Here is a 19947-nt window from a genome sequence, read left to right as displayed (position 1 = left end):
AACAAGTCTAGATTTAAAAAAAAAAGAAGTTATTTAAGGGATTATTAGACACTAGACTCTAGAACTCCCACTCTACATGTGACTTTTCGCAATTGATGTTAAATTGATTCAGCACATTACCACGGCTTCTGATGTAGCTCATCCAATCAAAATTTTGAGCTGGAACTTTCAAGTTTCATAAAATTTGTTTTACTGTTTGAAATATACTTTTTTTTAACTCAAGTGGAACATAATGTAAAGCTGTTTTTTTCACCTATATAATTCCAATTAAAATGTATAGTTATTTAAAATATATTTTGCTATATTTTGTTTTATTATATTTTATTTAGTAAAATAAATATAATATAATTTTATATTATATTTGTATATGTTTTATTCAATATTTTATATTAAATAAATACATATAAGCATACACACATACTATTGAGAAATATTATTAAAATTTAAAATAACTGTTTTCTATTTTAATATATTGTAAAATGAAGCCGAATTTCTTCCTGTGATGTCAAAGCGGAACTTTTCAGCATCATTACTCCAATCTTCAGTAACATGATCCTTCAGAAATCATTAAATCACTAAAATGCTGATTTGGTGATCAAGAAACATTTCTTTGTATTATTAAGACATGTTGCGCTGCTTAAAATTTCTGTGGGAACCGGGATTTATATTTTTGAAGGATACTTTGATGAATAGAAAGTTCAAAAGAACAGCATTTATTTAAAATAGAAATATTTTGTAACATTATAAATGTATTTACTGTCACTTTTGATTGATTTGAATTCATCCTTGATGAATAAAAGTATTAAAAGAAAACTTTTGAATGGTAGTATATCATGGTTTCCACAAAAATATTAAGCGGCAAAAACAAACACTGATTGTTTTCAACATTGATAATAATAATAAATGTTTCTTGAACACCAAATCAGAATATCAGAAATCAGCATAATACTAAAGTAATTTTATTTCATATTTTTATATAATATACGTGTACAATTTTTTGTATTTGTTAGACTGTTATATCCCAAGTGATTTACAGTAAATCAGTCGGTTAAGGCCCACACTTCGGTACAATAATGTTCATGCACAGGATTTGTAGGAGGAAAAAAGATAAACATCAGTGACTGGACACTTCAATTGCGGTATAAACATGCAAATGCTGCGTCTTCAGAGAGAAGATTAAGATTATAACATACAAATTCAGGGAATCTACATCTACGCACTGGTCCAGATACACAACAGACTCCCGCAGACGCTCTTGTCTGCCTTTAGGAAAGCATGAGAGCGGCAGAGAGGGAGGGGGAAAAAAAGCAAAAACACCTTATACGCCTATTAAGAGTCTCTGGTCTGACCGCAAAGCCACGTTTAGGAGTCTACACAGAGAGCCAGACGAGCTGCCGGCGCCCTGCCCTCCCCCCATCCCTCGCTGGGGCCAGCAGGCAGGCCGGCCGGCCGGACGGAGGGGGTGAGGGTGGGGGAGCAGGAGCCGCCTCTCCTCCGTCGCTGACTGGCTGCGGCTGACGCCTGGGTCAGCTCTCATGTCTGTCCCTCAGATTTAATTAACGGGCCTCTCCGGTGCAAAGCAACCCCAACGCGGCAGTCGGCTTCCTCTTCCTCCGCCTGTCTCGCGACTCCACACTGCAGTCCACCCTCCCTTGATACCATACGACGCTCTGCTCATTCATTTGTTCTGCACTTTTCCAACCTTTTCTTCTCCCTCTCGCTCAACCACATACCCACAGAAGAAGTCAGACTTGAAAGGAAGTAAAAGAGACTGTGTGACGGAGAAAAAAAAGCTGCTGGAGTCTCACGGCTGAACATGGAAAAACGGACACTTACGTCTGCGTTGATTTAAGCTTATTTAAGGTCAATCTTTAACATACTGGTACAACCAACATGCTCTATTTTGCAAAGGCATGTGGTGAAATGCAAAATTTGATAAATGTGCATCATTATGATCACGCAACAAGAAAAAGAAAAACGCATGTCCAAATGGGTCTGTTCTATCCGTTCGACCCTTAACCTGGCCCAGAGACGGAGGCTCTCTAATTTCACTGGCAGACAGAATTAGATGCGCTGGGTGATCGGATTGGACTTGTTTACAGACATGAGTCTAGCTGCTTAAACCCGTTAAACCTCTTTTAAATGCTCAAACTGACAGATTTTAGCCACACTGCAGGTGGCTTCCTCTCTCATTACTTTGTGTCTTCTTCAATTAAGATTAAGATTAATTGAGCATCTTCCATTTAAATTATGCGAGATTATACTAGTCTTGTTTTTAACCCAACCCTTAGATCTCTGGACTAGTATAAACCTTCAGTCCAGTAAAGGTGATTTGATCCATCTTCGGAGCTATTATATCTGGACTGGGACTGTTTTATGCTGGGCCAATGCCTCTGTAATAGGATTTAGCCACATATATTCACATATGGCCATTTGTCCACACACCAATAATAGGATCCTCCATAGTATGACTCAACTCTAAAGAAATACAATTTATTTCAATAACAATTTCTATAAATAAATAAAACTTTTTAGTGCAAATTAGAAGATTTCTAAACTGTATAACTGTAAACACTTCTCGTTGGTAATAGTCATTTGCAGACTTGTTATGAAATAAGTATTATTTAAATATTTAATAAAATAAATAACATGATAAATAAATAAACATAAAAATTTAGATAATTGATTAAAAAACATTTAAAAAATATTGCAAATAAATGTGTATATATATATATATAATTAAAAGATTTTTTTTTTTTTAAACAACAAAAAAAATCTTCAAACAAACAGTAAAACAAGATAGGTCAAAATTACTTAACCCATGGGTGACCATGTGGTTCAGACTTGTAATATAAACTGTAATTAAAACTATAAATATAAAATATAATTAAATACAATTTTGAAAATACATTATTAAAATAAATTACATTCAAAAAAAATAATAATAATAATATTAAAATGCAACATAAATCTTCAAACAATACATAAACCATAACTCATAAACCAGACTGATCAAAATTACTTAAACCTTGAGTGACCACATGGGGTTCAGATGACCAATGAGATTAACACAAAGTATGTCCGGTAGTCCTTCTGTTTGGTCCGAGATTAATGACAAATAAAGCTATTTACTGAGAGTAGTTTTAGCGGTGGTTTAAGTTGTGTGCTAAGAGAGGCGAAGACAAGAGCATTAAGTAATGGAATGAAGATGGTCACAATGGAGCGAGTAATGAGCTTACAGCCCTCAATCATGCAAATTAAACCGAATTAAAATACTAACACGCAGTCAGTGTAATTGTTCTACATCAATCAAAGGATAAACTCTGTAAAAAACATAAAACTGCAATAAAACTGAATAATGTAGACAGAGAGAGCCATAGAAACAATTACAATAATCCAAGACTATAGGTCAGATACTGCACATTTCACAGATTTAAATGTGTATCATAATCATAAAAGCTTTTTTCAACTGCTTTCATCCAGACCACTTCCTATTAATGTCAATGGATCTGCTTTTGCCCCATAAGTATGTATTCATTTCATAAGGGCCATAAACACATGGATAATAACATCCCAGAACATTAATCTCCGATTATGTGTAAGTGTGTCTCAGGTGTGCAGTCTCTAGGCGTGTCCTACCTGAGTGTGCGGAGGCGAGGCTGAGGTCGGAGCAGGGCTGGCCCTCGGGCATGCCGTGCTGTCGGGTGTGGTGCAGGTTGGAGATGATCGTTGAGAGGTCACTGTCACGACTGAAAAAGTAAAGAGGGGGAAGGAGAAAGAAAAGGAGAGAGATAACAAGGAGTTAGAGAGGGAGGGTAAACATCTCTAGAGATTCCTAATCTCAGGCTCATAATGCACAGAAACAGCACACTCACAGATTTAGCATATTAGTACTAAAATAAAACTTTCAATATGAAAACTACCAATTTTATCCATTTAAACTGGAATGATCAACCTTACCATTTGAACACAAGAAGAATGATACAACAGCATAAAGTAAACAGTAAACCAAATGTAAATCCACCACAAACAACTTCGACTGAATCAAACACGGCCGACCTGCTGCACTCCGGTCTGGTCCCTTGAAGCTGAAACGCTCTCTGCCTTTGGCTCTTTTGCTTCGCTTCTGCATTCATTGTCTTTTGGATTTTAAGCGTATAATGAGCGCTGACAGATTCCTGTGTCAAGCAATTTTGAGTTTCATCCAGACTCATCTTCAACCTTAAGATGTTCTAATCAACACATTCAACTCATAAGCAGTTTATGAGCTTAAAACCAGGTGATTATGCTTTTTATGATCGCTCTGCTGAAATCGTTTGGGTCTCTGGAGGCGCGGGGGATGAGTGTAATCTCTAGAGATCTGCCATTTCATAAAGGAACCCGATAAGTGGCAAATAAAAGGGGCTGGTTTTAGCATTCAATATGTACGTGTGGATTTAGAAATTACAATGGATAATAAAATCTGTACAGTATGTAATTCTGGAGATATTTAAGAAAGTATTTAATATGCCCCGGTGTCAAAAGGCCTTATACGCAGCCTTGTATTGTTTGGCTGCAACCAGAGAACTGATCTTGTCAGCTGTTTTGGGCAGGTGAAGAAACTTGATGAATGCTTAGATTGAGAGACCCCAAACTTTCTCTATGAAAAATATTATCTGATTTGTTATACACACTATATGAGGTTATATATGCTATGTGGAATGGTTTTATTATATATTTCAAAGTTTTTGCCAGAATAAAATTGACCCCAAAAAGAATCAATGATATTATCTTACTAATATTTATCTAATATTTAAAAACAATATCTGTTAAATGGGTTTTAAATAGGTCAGAGGAACATATTAAAACAATGTGAATGGAAAATATGAGGTAAATTCGGGAAAAAAAACTTATATTATTTTTATATTATTATATTTTTAATTTTATTATATTTTAAAATGAAATGATTTTATTATATTATATAATTGTTTATTCATGAGTCATATTCACCCTTTAAATATACTTTTTTTTCTTTCTTTTTTTTTTACAATGCTACATTTTATTATCTTTTATAATAATGTTTCTACACATGAATCATGTACACACATTAAACATGAAAAAAGAGGGTTAAAGTACAGAGCTCTTCGCAGACTGATAAACTGATCTCAGGCCAGTACCGGCGTCCACGCCGCACACTTGTCTTCCTCTCTCGGGTCGTCTCTTCAAGGCCAACTGACTGAACTTACAGATTAGGACTGGACAAGGCCATTCCTTCAACCTCCCTTCCTCCCTCCTTCCCACTCTCATCCTTTCCTCACTCATCCTTCATTAACCCTTTTTAGACCTGCTTGGACCATGTTGTCTCTATAGAGAGTGATAGAAGAAGTGTGTCACTGAGGTATTTTAATGCAATCTGATTACAGCTGTGATCGCATTATAACGCATAATGATTTCAAATACCCGATTAGAATTTAGCAAATATCAGATGCATATCTCACAGTGCCTGGCAGTCTGTGGGGCGCACTAATATCAACAGAGTTCTGAGGGACATTTTTACGGGCTGTCACAGGGCAGTCCAAATGCTTGAGCATGAGCATAGCCCTGCTGTGTGTGGCAGTCCAAATGCTAGTTTTACAGTCCGTAGATTACAGGCTGGGCTTCAGTAATGTCAGCCTGCCACGCTTTCAGTTCAGCTACAAACAACACAGCACGTACAGGAATTTATTCTCCATGACCGAACTGGGTTGCAAATTCACTTGTCATTCCGAGAACCCAAAAGGCTGACAGAAATGCCATTGGTCAACTGTACGACACAAGATCAGATACACAATACTTATACATAATGACAGCATTCACTGAGCTATATATTGCTGGACAAAATATGATTTTATCTTACGTTCTGACAATATTGTAATGTCATGAGTTAAATAAGCATTGTTAAATGCAAATTATTAAAAAAAATCATGTTGGACAAATAATTATTACAAATAATGCATACATAAAAATATTAAACATAAAATGAATAATACTTAAATTAAATACTATTTAATTTAAAACAATACATACATATATACATATAGAAGTGGAACAAAATATTATTATATAAATAAATATTAACCTTTTTTACTAATATAGAAATACTGTCATTTAAAAATACAATTTCAATTAAATACTATTCAAATACTATTAATACTATTAAATACTATATATATATATATATATATATATATATATATATATATATATATATAATAAATTATATACATACTATATTATACATAAATATAAACCTTACAGTACACAATACAGCAAAAGCACAATCACTCTTGTACATTTACAAGAATAAAAATCTATGATCGAAAAAATCATATTTCATTTGAGGCTGGCAAACTCCCAGATGAATAAAAAGATACATGAGACTGAAATAAATTAATAAAATAAACAAATTCCCTACAAAGTGATTTCACACAATATGCTACATCTATATAAGTTACACCATAGAAAACACCCAAACGACTTAAACTCTAGTACAACACTTTTTAAATAGCGTTTTAAATTGTCTATTCTAATTTGGCAACAGCGATAAAATATTAAAAACTTGCGTGAAACTATGCTACTCTGTGTAGCGCAAACATCCATTTAACCTTTATCTAGGAAACAACTCTGCCGTTCTCTATAGGTCATCCAAGTTCCCCCATCCATCCCCTTAACAGGGCATCAGTCCAAACAACAGCTCCATCTTCCAGCTCCTGCTCTGGCAGCTAAGGAAGGCTATTATCCTCGGACGGAGGCTCTGCAGTGAGCTCACTAAGCAAGGACATTGTTAGCAGGTTAATTAGCGCACTTTTTCTGGGCTGTCCCGGTGTGTGCCGCTAATGAGGCCTCCCACGACTGTCGGCCAAGGTCATAATCTGCGTCAGGGCTGGATCTAAAACCTGGCCGCCTGAGTCAGCGATACCACACAGGGGAGCACAGGGCGGACCTGACAACTCCGCTTAGGACATGAGCTGCGGCTTATCGCGCAGTGAAGACGATCAGCATAATCTCCACCTAAACTGGTCAATACCTTCCCCGTCAACCGCACAGACACTTTGACCCAGATATGACCCACTGTGAGAGGACGCACTGGGCAAGACGATTTAAAATAAAAAACTGCAGCAAATGGGGCCTGATGACTCTACTTAGTTAAAAAGTCTTAAAAATAACAAAGAATTGTGAGACCGTAAAACCAACATGAAAAGATTGTAAACTAGGACAAAAAGTATATTTTAATAATATAGTATATTTTAATAATATGTAATTCATGTACAGTATATGCAACAACTATAAAATGATGTACTGAACATAAGCAAACTATATTTCTGCAAAAAATGTTGACAATTCTGAATGTTGTGACAGATTTAGCAGTTATGTAAAAAAAAAAAAAAGGTCGGCTGGTCAGTATAATGATATACAGTCAACCAGTAGAAAATATACTATACTGTTACACAGCAATATGTCTGTGACACAATTTAAAGTATGTTTTGACATAAAAGCCACGCAATGTTGTTTATGGTTGCCAAGCAATGTTGTGACTTAACTTAATAAGCATTAGCATAGAATTTAACTAATGTAAGAGCTTGGCTCTTCTAATCATATTTTAAATATGCATTACTTTTACTTTGTAAAGTATTAAATTCACTAAATACTTTTACATACAAAATTACTATTGTATGTGTTTTTTTTTTTATGTATAACATTTATTTTGCTGAATTTCCAGCTAAACTTTAAAATGTACCATTATCATGATATAAAATTTCAGAAAGATTGCTCACCCCCAGTGGCTGGTGCATGAGTAAAGCGAATGTTGCGGAAGAGGGTTTTTGAGTAAAATACCATATTTGGAAGGTGCCAAAAAAATCAGAGGCATTCAATGCAGTTTCAGAGTCAGTGCTTTAAAACAAAATGAAAATCTGTGACACCGCAACAAACAGCAAAACATCTTTCCGATGCCAGAAAGATATGTTTTTTTGCATCAACTGTGTTGTTGCTGGTAGCAGACACATTTCCTCACCACAGCACTCTCATGCAGAGCTGAAAGCACTTCCATCTGTTCTTGACGTGTGTCTGATATAGGAGCACTAGGCCTAGGAGTAGGGTTTGCGGTTGAATTTGGAGAAAACCAGCAGCACACCTGCACAAAGCTTTGCTTAACTCTGAACTGAGATTCAAATGCTGCTAAAGGGATAAAGTCCTGCTTTAGGAAGCTGTGCAAAGGGTTTAAAGGAATAGTTCACCCAAAAATGAAAATTATTCCCTGATAATCTTCCCCTCCAGTGAGCTCTGCTCAAGACCCGCTACAACCGAATCACTCATTCGAGAACCGGATCAGTGAATGAATCATTCAAAATAGTTTTGTGAACTGAACAGATTAATAGAACAGATGCATCTCCAAAGTATTATTTGCTCACTAATCAGTGATACAGACTACAGACGTTTAGTAAATATCAAGTGGACTACATTTTTTCTTTAAGCTTGAGAGCTCTAGTCCTAGTCTAGTGTAACTGCAATTGAAAAGTAAAAGCATTCTTTAAATTTTTCCAGGGAAGAAACAAAGTCATACAGGTTTGGAACAACATGACGGTGAGTAAATGATGACACAGTTTTCATTTGGGAGTGAACTGTTCCTCTAAGAAAATGCTTGTTTTGTTCAAATATTCAAAATATGACAGGGGCAACATCTGGATGAAAGGCATCTGATGAATGGCAGGTATTCAAGAACTGACTTGAGTTTAAGGCAGCGCAGAAGGCCATTGGACAGACGTGGTGTTCCTCATGGCAGTAGGAGTGTCAGGGAGGGAAATAGTGCCAGCGCAAGTGCCCCTGCAGTGACACGGGAGACGAGAGCTGGCGCCAGATATAGAGGTCACACAGAGAGTTGGCAGACTGGGCATCCTGACGCCAGGGCTTACATCGTTACTGAACACAGCGATGATAGTCTCACCCTGACACACACACACACACAAAGCGGTGCCAAGCAGAAAGTGGCAAGGCATGTGGAGAGGATCCCTCCTTTCACAGAAAGTGACAGACAGTTTGCACTATGAACTAGCACTGTAAAAAAAAAAGAAGAAGCCGAACATGCTACAAAATTGAAAATTTTCAATTGTACAAAATTGAAAATATTGTGGTTACTTTTCCCAAACAATTGTTCTGAACAGTCATTCCATGTCCAGTGAAAACAGTACAGTTGCAATGCTAGAATGGGGAGGGGGGAATCAATATTTCTCTCTGTTTTTTTGTTTTTTTTTTACAACAAAAAAACACATCTGTTGTTATTCTGCTCACATTCAGACCAAGCAGCCGGGCCTCAGCTAGCGAGGAGAGCAATAAATAAATATCGAAACAGATACATAAATAAATGAGAGTGCAGTGCGTTCTCCTGAGCTTTCCTGTTGTTCCTGCCTTATAAAAGCTGATAGGAGGTCGATAAGCATGCGGGAACCCAGAAAAGTAGAAGTGGAACGAAACATTATTTCGCTACATTGAACATTGCGGTGTTGGATAATTTGAAAAGTAAACAGTGGAAAAAGCCTAAAAGAGCTCTGAGATGGGGTGCAACGTCTTTTTAAAGACAGCTAGCTGCCCTCTGTAGATGTGACATTAATGACATTGATTAACTGATGTGGCAGAAGCAAAACCAATCAAAGGAGATGCTAACAGGAAAACAACACCTGATTAAAACATCTTCACTGCTTTAACTACTTACTCTCGCTTGACAGGCAAGGGAAACGCAGTGAGTAGGGATGCGTGATCATTTCCTAAGAACGTAAATATATTGAATATCTTATAACACAGTCTACAGAGGTCTACAGTAACATTCGAAGCAGTTTCATGGTTTTAATATCCTACAATGACCTGGATGACTGAAAACATTTGCAGAATTAGCGGAACTGCAAACAAAAGCTTGGTTCGCCCAAACTCTAACGAAGACACCAAATATATTTCACGCCAAAAGTATTCAAAGTCTGAGGGAAAAGAGTCTATGTGAATTCTGTAAATTATTATAAGATTACTTGAATGATAGCAATGAGTTAAGAAAATATTAATATAGATTAAAAAAAAGTCAAAAGTTTTCTTCTTTTTTTTAAAAATTCACTGAGACACATTTTGTGATGAATGTTCTTGTGCTAAAAAATTGGATTTGGCCTTAATTCCAGCCCTATGAATTTAGAGGTTGTGGATATAAATCAACAAAACAGTTGTATCGTATGTAGCGGGATACATTTGTCCATTTCTAACAACAGGGCTTTAAACAGCACTAGTTTTCCTGTAAATAGTAAACTGTAGAACGTTAAGCCTACAGCTGTTACTTGGGAAGAGCCCTGGACATTCTAAAAGTTCCAGAACTGGAACCCAACCACTAATTATTGCCTTAAGAGAAGGTTCTTTCCAGGAATCCTACAGCATCACGTCCCCTTCCCAGCAGTGTGTCGTGCAACGCTCCAGAACTGTACAGAGAAATGCCTTAACAAAACAGATGAATGAATGGAGCACATGGTCACATCATTTAAAGTAAACTTTTGAGTAGCCATGATTTCCTCTGGTGGACCACACAAATGACTGAATATGAACGATTCTACTAAACCTGTGTGAGTGTACTAAAACCAACCAACCAAAAAAATAGCCCTTTTGTTAAAAAAAACAAAAACCTTAATCATCAGCTGAATGTCTTTGCGAGGGCAAAAAAACCTTTAAAGGAAAATTATTCACAGCCAGGCTACTAGCCATTCCTTGTAAACGTATAACATGTAGGTCTAGTATTTTGTCTGTTGTACAGTACAACAGAATAAAATTTCCAAAAATACCAAAACACTAGTGTCGAGACACTCAACAATATTGCTATAATTTAAAAAAAATAAAAAAAACAGTTTAAGCGTCAGACGAAAATGCCCTTGACTGTACATACCAGCATTTTAAGAGCCTGGCCAGTTACAGTGCGCTAAAGACGGCGGTTTGGGTTGGCTTCAGTCCTGAGGTTTGGACCAGCTGATTTCCACTTCTGGATAGCCAAATGCTTACATTCAGGTCCAGACAGCCACCAGGGAAGAGGACGGCAAGCCTTGCTGGACAAACGCTTCTAATGCTAAACACAGACAGGTCAGGCCCTTCTCTGAAGAGGCCGCAGAAACCCAGGGGAAGACAGACAGAATTTCTATCCAGACAGGTGCAACAGTTGTCTGATTTATTTCCTTTCCCTGTCCCTCGTGCTCAAGGGGAGGGTCCACCATTCTGGAATCAACCTGCCTCCTCCTCCCCTCCTTCATCTAATCCACTTATGTTTCTGCAATTAGTTTTTTTCCATAGGTTGTAAATAAGAAAAAAATGTACAAAAATCATGAGAGTATCCAAAGTAAATCAGCAGTTAAATGCCAGGTAGTTTAACACAAGAGGAGAAATTGGCTTTATAATTACATTAGAAATATTACAATAGATCATATGGGATGGGCAATGTTTTTTGGAGGCTTTTCTTAGCAGGTTGTCCTCTGAGTAAGTATACTATCTTATATAATCCATGATGGTTACTCAGTAATTACCCAGACAAGCAGTCAGCACTTCTCAAAGCCCTGGTGTTGACACACCTGACTGTGCACAGGTAGGCTTCAGAAAATGATTGGCATGACCTTGAAGACTAATACTATGACAAACATCTCATTCCTGCAAATTTTATTGCTACAGCATATCGCGAAAGTGATCGTTTTAAGATAGGATGCCAGTCGATGCATGACGTTGTCTTTATCGGTTGATTTACTTAAATTTCAAAGATTATAAAACCAAGCCTGTTATTCTGTTATTCAGTATGGTATTTATACAGATATTCTAGTGCATCATGACCCGAAGACCCTCAACCTCCACATGCGAATTCACTAAGATAAAGGAATATAAAAGACCAAGCTAAGGCGCTACACTTCAGGCTAAGCAGGCTGTTTTTGAAGCAAGAAAGGTCTATATCCCTGCAGGATACAGGAGGAATGAGGACTAATCACCTATAAACCTGCTGGGCATTAACATTAATCTGGTTAAAAGATATAGGGAGTCTTCTTTAAGGTGTCAAAGTGTACCAGCTTTTCTCACGGCAGTGGCTGGAAATCCCTTGAAAACTGACTGCGCACAATTGCGGAAATGTATATTCGTCAGCCTCATGTGAAATTGCACCATTTTTGGTTTAAAACACCTTAAGGCAGAATATTAAAGTACAGTGGGGTCCAAAAGTCTGAGTCCATATAAAAAATCTGGGAAAATCTTATTTAAACCTGGAAATAAACAGAAAGTTTTAGGTTTTAAAAAAAATTAAACAAAGAAACATTGACATAAAATGAATAAAATACGTCACCAATCCAAATAAATTTGTGACACTGATCATGTGAACTACTTTGTACAGATGGTGAGATGTTCTTCTTCCACTGAAGCTCAAGAGGTTCGTCTCAAATCATGCTAGAGAACATGATCATCAAGTTTGACAAACTTGTGGAGTGTATGCAGCTAAACTGCTGCAGTCATTAAAGCAAAAGTGAAAAACAAATACGAATGCATTCTGAAATTAAATGCTACTTTTAATTCAAAGATGATAATGTAGTTTGCAATGAAAAAATTGCATTAAATTAGAAAAATATCTTGTGTTTGGGACTTTACATTTGGACTGAAGAAACGCTATGCACACTACCACAACACTAATATAAACTGCAAATGATGAGGCGTAAATACGATCAAACGCAAAAAAGAATTCCCCATCCTTCACCATCCATTGACTAAATCCAATTTGTTAAGACCCCTCCACAACTCACTTACCCAGTCCAGATCAATGGAAATTGAATTTCATAGATTGAACATCCCATTATCTCTTTCGGTCAGATCCTCATCTGAGTAAAGTAGGGGTGAGGTGAGCGGCCCCGGAACAGAGGAGAGACGTGGCTCCTTGCAGTCCGCCGCCTTTAACAGGGTAAAAGCCCTAGATATTAGTCATAAGTGTTCTTTAAATTCATTAGCATCTTCACACGCGGGCGTCTGAAGTGTTGGGGGGAGATCACTGTAATGAGTTTAGCCGGCCGGTTCTGGTTCCTGTGCCGTCCTCGATGTCACAGGGTAAGTGGCTGCTAGGTGCCAGCGGCTCGGGGTTGAGTGAAGAAAGTGACCAAGAAACTCTTGCAGATGAGGGCTTATATTTGTACCTGGGTATTCAGGGCTGATCCGCTCCAAGGTAAGAACTCGAAGCCCTTCTTTATTCCACAACAAAATCAAAATCAAATTACGCTTAAACACGTGGTGTTTTCAATGCACAGCACAGTATAAGCACCCTCACATCACTCGGTTTTGGCCAATGATGTTTTTAATGAATGACAGCTAGCTAGCATCCTATGTTAGCTTGTAGGGCTCAACAAAAAGGACTGATTCAGCTATGACCTGCCTATGCTGGAAGAGGGCACGTCCTCATACATTCGTATAGGCTATCTTGAGAATGATATCCTAACAGTGCTGTGTAATGACCCAAATGTACTGCTTAACACCAATGGGCATAAACCCAAGCCTCTTACACTCAACTGACTCAACCATTGGAATTCATTCGCCATTTACTGCAGCAAAAAAAAGTATATAACTGCACAGCTACAACTATTACGGCAACTAAATAAGTCAAATTATTGCTATACGCATTGGCGGTTGCTCTAAGAAAACCTGACAGGAGCTAGGGCTAACCAAGACATTTTTAGCAAGAGCCAAGTGGCTAATGAGAAAAAGGGAATATTGTCTTCTCTTACTCCTCTCATTAGAAGCACTAAAGCTTCCTGGATATTTAAAAATCCAGCATAGCGCAACATACACCGCCAACACAAAATCTCACTGCAAACACCATCGAAACTGCTGCTGACACTTCTATTCAAAAACATGAGTGAAAAATCACCTAAAGACCCCCGAAAGCCAGAAAGCCTGCAGTCTCAAAGCAACAGCTAGCTTTGAAAGGCATGCTCTAGTGATTAAAGGAAACTTAATAATAGATCAGAACCTCAAGGCCGGCCTTTTCACAAGCGGAGATGGTCTGACAAAAATGTGGTTCCCCAGACTCACCTGCCAGGGCTGACATCTGCTGGCTAGTTATCACCTGTAATGCATTTAGGCAGAGTGAAACCACTGGCGGAAAAACCGTTCGCTTTAGCCACTGCTCTTAGCTCACTGCTGCACTGACCGCAGGCTCATAAGCTTCTTCAGGCTTGTGTGCCAAGGAGGAGGGAGGCCAAACACAGCTCATGAAGATTTAATGAACACTGAATTCCCTCGCACTGATTGAAGACAGAGATGTGGAACTTGTAGCACATCACTGGATGAATTTTATTTTTTGTGGAAAGCAGAATATAATGACTGTTCCAAAAATGAACTGCTGCTTCATTTAGGCCAAATTTTAAAGCACCATTACATTAATACTTCACAGAGACCGCAATCCCAGAATGTATTGCAATGGCCTCAATAAAAAAAACTTAACACTAAAAAGTATCAATAAATATGCTTAGTGTAATTAAAAAAAGATAATTTGACCCAATATTTTTGTTTGGAGTAAGTGGAGTAACTCACTAGTTGTAGTTCACTAGATTTAATCTTTTCTATGCTTCTTTCAAAAAATTAATCTAGCTTATCAATATTAAACTGCTCAAATATAAATAAATGGCATGGCATCACAAACAAAAAAGTACAGGTACTTTTATATACCATGGTACTCAATGATCACTACGACATTTAAATAGTACTTTCAGGTACTAACCAAAAATACTAGCATGGTCCCACCATAGCACATGCGCAATAACCCTGACATAAAATGCTGTGGTACACAGCATGGTAATTTCAAACCAGAGATGCTAACTATAAAGATTACTATAGCAATAACTACACTCACCTAAAGGATTATTAGGAACACCTGTTCAATTTCTCATTAATGCAATTATCTAATCAACCAATCACATGGCAGTTGCTTCAATGCATTTAGGGGTGTGGTCCTGGTCAAGACAATCTCCTGAACTCCAAACTGAATGTCAGAATGGGAAAGAAAGGTGATTTAAGCAATTTTGAGCGTGGCATGGTTGTTGGTGCCAGATGGGCCGGTCTGAGTATTTCACAATCTGCTCAGTTACTGGGATTTTCACGCACAACCATTTCTAGGGTTTACAAAGAATGGTGTGAAAAGGGAAAAACATCCAGTATGTGGCAGTCCTGTGGGCGAAAATGCCTTGTTGATGCTAGAGGTCAGAGGAGAATGGGCCGACTGATTCAAGCTGATAGAAGAGGTTACAACCGAGGTATGCAGCAAAGCATTTGTGAAGCCACAACACGCACAACCTTGAGGCGAATGGGCTACAACAGCAGAAGACCCCACCGGGTACCACTCATCTCCACTACAAATAGGAAAAAGAGGCTACAATTTGCACGAGCTCACCAAAATTGGACAGTTGAAGACTGGAAAAATGTTGCCTGGTCTGATGAGTCTCAATTTCTGTTGAGACATTCATATGGTAGAGTCAGAATTTGGCGTAAACAGAATGAGAACATGGATCCATCATGCCTTGTTACCACTGTGCAGGCTGGTGGTGGTGGTGTAATGGTGTGGGGGATGTTTTCTTGGAGCATTGGAGCATTTCTTGGAGTTTTCTACCTGAGCATTGTTTCTGACCATGTCCATCCCTTTATGACCACCATGTACCCATCCTCTGATGGTTACTTCCAGCAGGATAATGCACCATGTCACAAAGCTCGAATCATTTCAAATTGGTTTCTTGACCATGACAATGAGTTCACTGTACTAAAATGGCCCCCACATTCACCAGATCTCAACCCAATAGAGCATCTTTGGGATGTGGTGGAACGGGAGCTTCGTGCCCCGGATGTGCATCCCACAAATCTCCATCAACTGCAAGATGCTATCCTATCAATATGGGCCAACATTTCTAAAGAATGCTTTCAGCACCTTGTTGAATCAATGCCACGTAGAATTAAGGCAGTTCTGAAGGCGAAAGGGGGTCAAACACAGTATTAGTATGGTGTTCCTAATAATCCTTTAGGGGAGTGTATATTAGGCTCCAAACCAATGAGCATGCATTGCAGTTATGTCATCTGCCCCTTTAAATGCACTACTGTAGCTCTTTAAAGGTGAATGGATTTTGATTGGCTGTCAATGTTTTTATTGTTCTTCAGCTATAAAAAAAAATTATTCTGAAAGTGATTCCAATGATATTGTTCCTCTGTTGTTATTGTTATAGCTGTGGTGTGGACTGCACTATTCTCATAGAATTGCAACTATTGTTAAAACTTTATAGTTACAGTTTTTGTCCTTGATCTGAACAGCCCTTTAGCTGTTGGTGCTCTCTTGCTTTCCACATTCTTTAGCAAGTGCTAAGACCAAAATATAATTATGCATGTGGTTAGGGCACATACTGAAATATTCAAGGTGAGAAATTTAACTTTAACACGCATCAGGAAAAGCATTAGGTGAAAGCTCTCGAACCATTCTGAGATCTATGGCATTAAGAAAGTTGCCACATGACTGCAAATACCTCATCAACAATATCACTTTTCATATGGTTCATGAGAAGACCTCATGTTTATTTCTGTGCATGTATCCTGTAGGCTCCCAAGCATGGGTATTTAGAGTTGGCACATCCTGTGTGTCTGTAGTATCTGCCAAAAGAGTAAATGAGTGAATTTGTGTGTGTTAGAGGGTATGTGTGTGTCAAAATAGGGGGCTATGAGGGTAAAGACCTAAGGGTTCTTTAAAGCTCTTTGGTGGTATACTGATGTCTGATATGGCTAACCCCTTTCCGGCAGATCATGGTTGATGTATCAATCCCTGGCACTGGGATTGGCACTCTACTGTACTTTTTGCCCACCCACGCTCTCACACACACACACACAAATTCTCACCTCTTTCTCATGATAGTGTAATGCAGCTCTTCCTGTTTGATGTCTGCATGATCTCCACTGGCCCGTTCGCTGCCCTCGCTGTCGTCACTGCTGAAAACGGAGGCCAGCTCCTTTTTGGGCACCCGTGTTGGCGGCAAGGGGATGGTGCGTTTCTCTGCCAGTCGCCCACGGTTCTGCAGGAGCACAGAGGGGACAGACAGACTGAGACTCTGGGAACAGCCTTCTCTGATTTTACTGGCTTGAACTGCAGTACAGAGAAATGGCTAATGTTCCCGATCCGTCACACTTCCAATTCTCTTTAGGCTGATAAATCACATTTTGAATGTATTACTGTTGTATTCATTTTGTTTTTGGATTTGCATTATGAATCAGTTTCAGTAAAACTGATTCATAAAAAGCTACAGTTTCTGGTGCACACATAGACATAAAGCAATGTGAATTCATAATTTACCTCAGCAGATACACTACTCTATTTTGTCATTTAGCAAAGGGCTTTTGAATAAGCAAAAGTAAATAAATAAATGAAAAAATAAAAAATAAACTAAAAATAAATAAATAAATAAAAAGGACCAAATTATTAATGTTTAATCCTAAACCATAATATTCAAAATCAATAATGGGGATCACATTTAAGGGATCCAGGATTGATGGCATCAGAAAGTTTGAAAACCCCTGATTTAGCTGACAATTATATCTAAAGCAATCTGGGATAAATGACACAATGGTGATAGTTCAAGGAATCACTCCTTGTGCAACCTTTTGGTTCTTGAGTCATTTATCTAACCACTAAGCTACACCACTCGATATTAACACCTTCTTATATCATGCAGTTGTAAAGAATGACAATTGACAAAAGTTTGTTTTTACAGTAAATTCCAGCAAATAGTCACTCCAATTTCTCCCACTGTCATATGACCTACACAGATCAGGCTCACAGGTTCTGAATCATGAAACACAGGTCACAAATCATGAAGAAGTAATGACTGAATAAAGGGTGGAAATGCACAACATGCTGAACTCCCTAAATAACAGCAAAACTCAGTCAGAGAGATCCATGCAGAGGGAGAGACCATTGATCCATGAGACTAGGAGGATGGGTGAGAGGATGGGTGAGTGAATGGGACGTGATAGTGATTCCTTCTCTTCCTTTTCCCTCTATCCGCATCAGACATCTAAAGACAGCGAAGGATGAAGGGGATGAGAGGCCCTCAGGGTTTAGTGTGTGAAGCTGGGCGACCTTTAATGTGACCTGAAGGGGTCAGTGCAGATTTCTGTGCCTCTATTGCTATCCATGAGTGAACAGAGAAGGAGAGAGTGGATTTGAAGGGAAAAAGAAAAGAAGAAGAAGAAAAAACAGAAAAAGAAAGAGGAAAAAAGAGGGATGGTTGCAAAAACAGTATGGAAGAGAGGGCTACAATATGTCACCCAATAATCTAAGTAAAACACAACATTTTTGCCATGTGATCATATATGTATTCAATGCCCATCATGCTGCTTATGACTGAGAGGGGCACATAAACAACTAAAAACTGACATAAAACTTATGTAAAAGAAAATTTGAGGGTGTACTCACACTAGGCAATCTGAACCGTGCCCGAACACGTTTGACCCCCAAAGTCTGGTTCGTTGGACTAGTGTGATCACTCCGTACCGTGCCCGTGCGCGGTTTGTTTAACCGGTCCCTGGCCCGCTTGGAAGAGGTGGGCCAGAGCACGGTTCAGTTGGGCTCGGGTGCGGTACGCATATAGAGTGATGATCGCTAACCGCGCCAGGGAACGGTACAAGGCAACCGTGCCTAGTGAGTACACCCTTATTGTCATACCTAACTTGCTGAACTCAGCATGGCATGGGAATTTTTCTAGCCTTCCTCCTTCCTCAGCACCACCTGCCTAGATCTGATAGGGGATTCTCCCTTCTTTCCTTGCAGCAGTTTGCATTCTATTCACTGTATTTATGTGCATGTTTCGGCAATAGTCTTCATTCATGCAGCAGCGTAGCAGATTTAGTCTGGCAAGACTGAGCCTATGTACATTCCGTTCTTATCAATAAATGCATTTTAAATCTATTCTGCGAGTTATCATGGTTGAAAATATATATATATATATATATACACAAACCAGGGACGTTTCACCCGAGGAGGCAAGGGAGGCAGTGCCTCCTCAAAAAAAGAAGCACTTTCCCAAAATTATGGCTTTGGGGTGTCTTTATTTGGCGACACTTTCTTCTCATTTCAGTAAAAAAGTGGCACAGCTTACCCCAATCTCCCCTATAGGAGTGTTGTTCACAGATTCAGAAAAATGAATACGGCTTTGAAAAACTTCAACTGAAAAGTCTGTTTGTGTAAATGGGTGGTGTGTGTGTGTGTGTGAGAGAGCATGCTTGCATCTCAGGCTCTGTCAAACTTTGCCGAGCCCTGCAGCTATCCTTCCTCCACACCCAAAGCTCGCACGCGTGCACATACACATATGCAGAGCATCCCACAGGAGCCGAGGCGTGAGTGGCAGGCCGGGGCAGGAGGTGGAGAGACTAGCCAAGAGGCAAACAGGTGCAGCCCCTCTGGATTCTCTCAAGTGGCATACATTAAAAAGAAGAGGGGGAAAAAGCTGAAAAAGATGAAAACATCCCTGAGGATGAACAAGATGAACACACTTTTTTCCAGAGCGACTGTCTTTTCTTTTTTTCTCTCTCTCTCTCTCTTTTTGCAGTGGAAGCGGATTTTTGTCTATATATGTTCTATTTTAACATAGAAAATTAGATCTATTTAGTTTGAGCACAACATCAAGTGATAGGTTTATTTAAATGTCCAAGTTGTTTAAACTGAGACGAATCTTGTATAAACTCATGAGAAATGATATCAACACAGAACCGAGAACACACAAACAAACACTGCTTTTTTTGTGACATTCTATTCGTACGGCAAGTGCGTTTTGGAGCTGTTAACAGCCACTGGAAGCCGCGTATGAAGTGCGCCAGCACTAGTGATGCTTTATCTGATAAAGTTAGCGTTGAGAGACGGCTGTTACCCACATG

General features: G+C 38.6%; 1 protein-coding gene across 3 annotated transcripts in view; it reads right to left on the bottom strand.

Moving 5' to 3' along the window:
* The window catches only part of samd11 (sterile alpha motif domain containing 11), a 60177-nt gene that overhangs the window by 28120 nt on the left and 12110 nt on the right, over positions 1-19947 (bottom strand). For 2 of the 3 annotated variants that reach the window (XM_084099587.1, XM_084099588.1), the window contains exons 3-4: positions 16918-17090; positions 3640-3749 (exon numbers count right to left, since the gene is read on the bottom strand). In XM_084099587.1, coding sequence (XP_083955713.1) covers positions 3640-3749; positions 16918-17090 — 283 coding nt within the window. Of the gene's footprint in view, positions 1-3639; positions 3750-3960; positions 4230-16917; positions 17091-19947 lie in introns of those variants that run through there. The other variant, XM_084099589.1, reaches the window with a different exon arrangement.

Source organism: Abramis brama (assembly GCF_963993115.1).
Source record: "Abramis brama genome assembly, chromosome: 22".
NCBI classification, from domain to species: Eukaryota; Metazoa; Chordata; class Actinopteri; order Cypriniformes; family Leuciscidae; genus Abramis; species Abramis brama.
The sequence above is the reverse complement of the archived record's forward strand: the minus strand, read 5'-3'. Positions and strand labels throughout refer to the sequence as shown.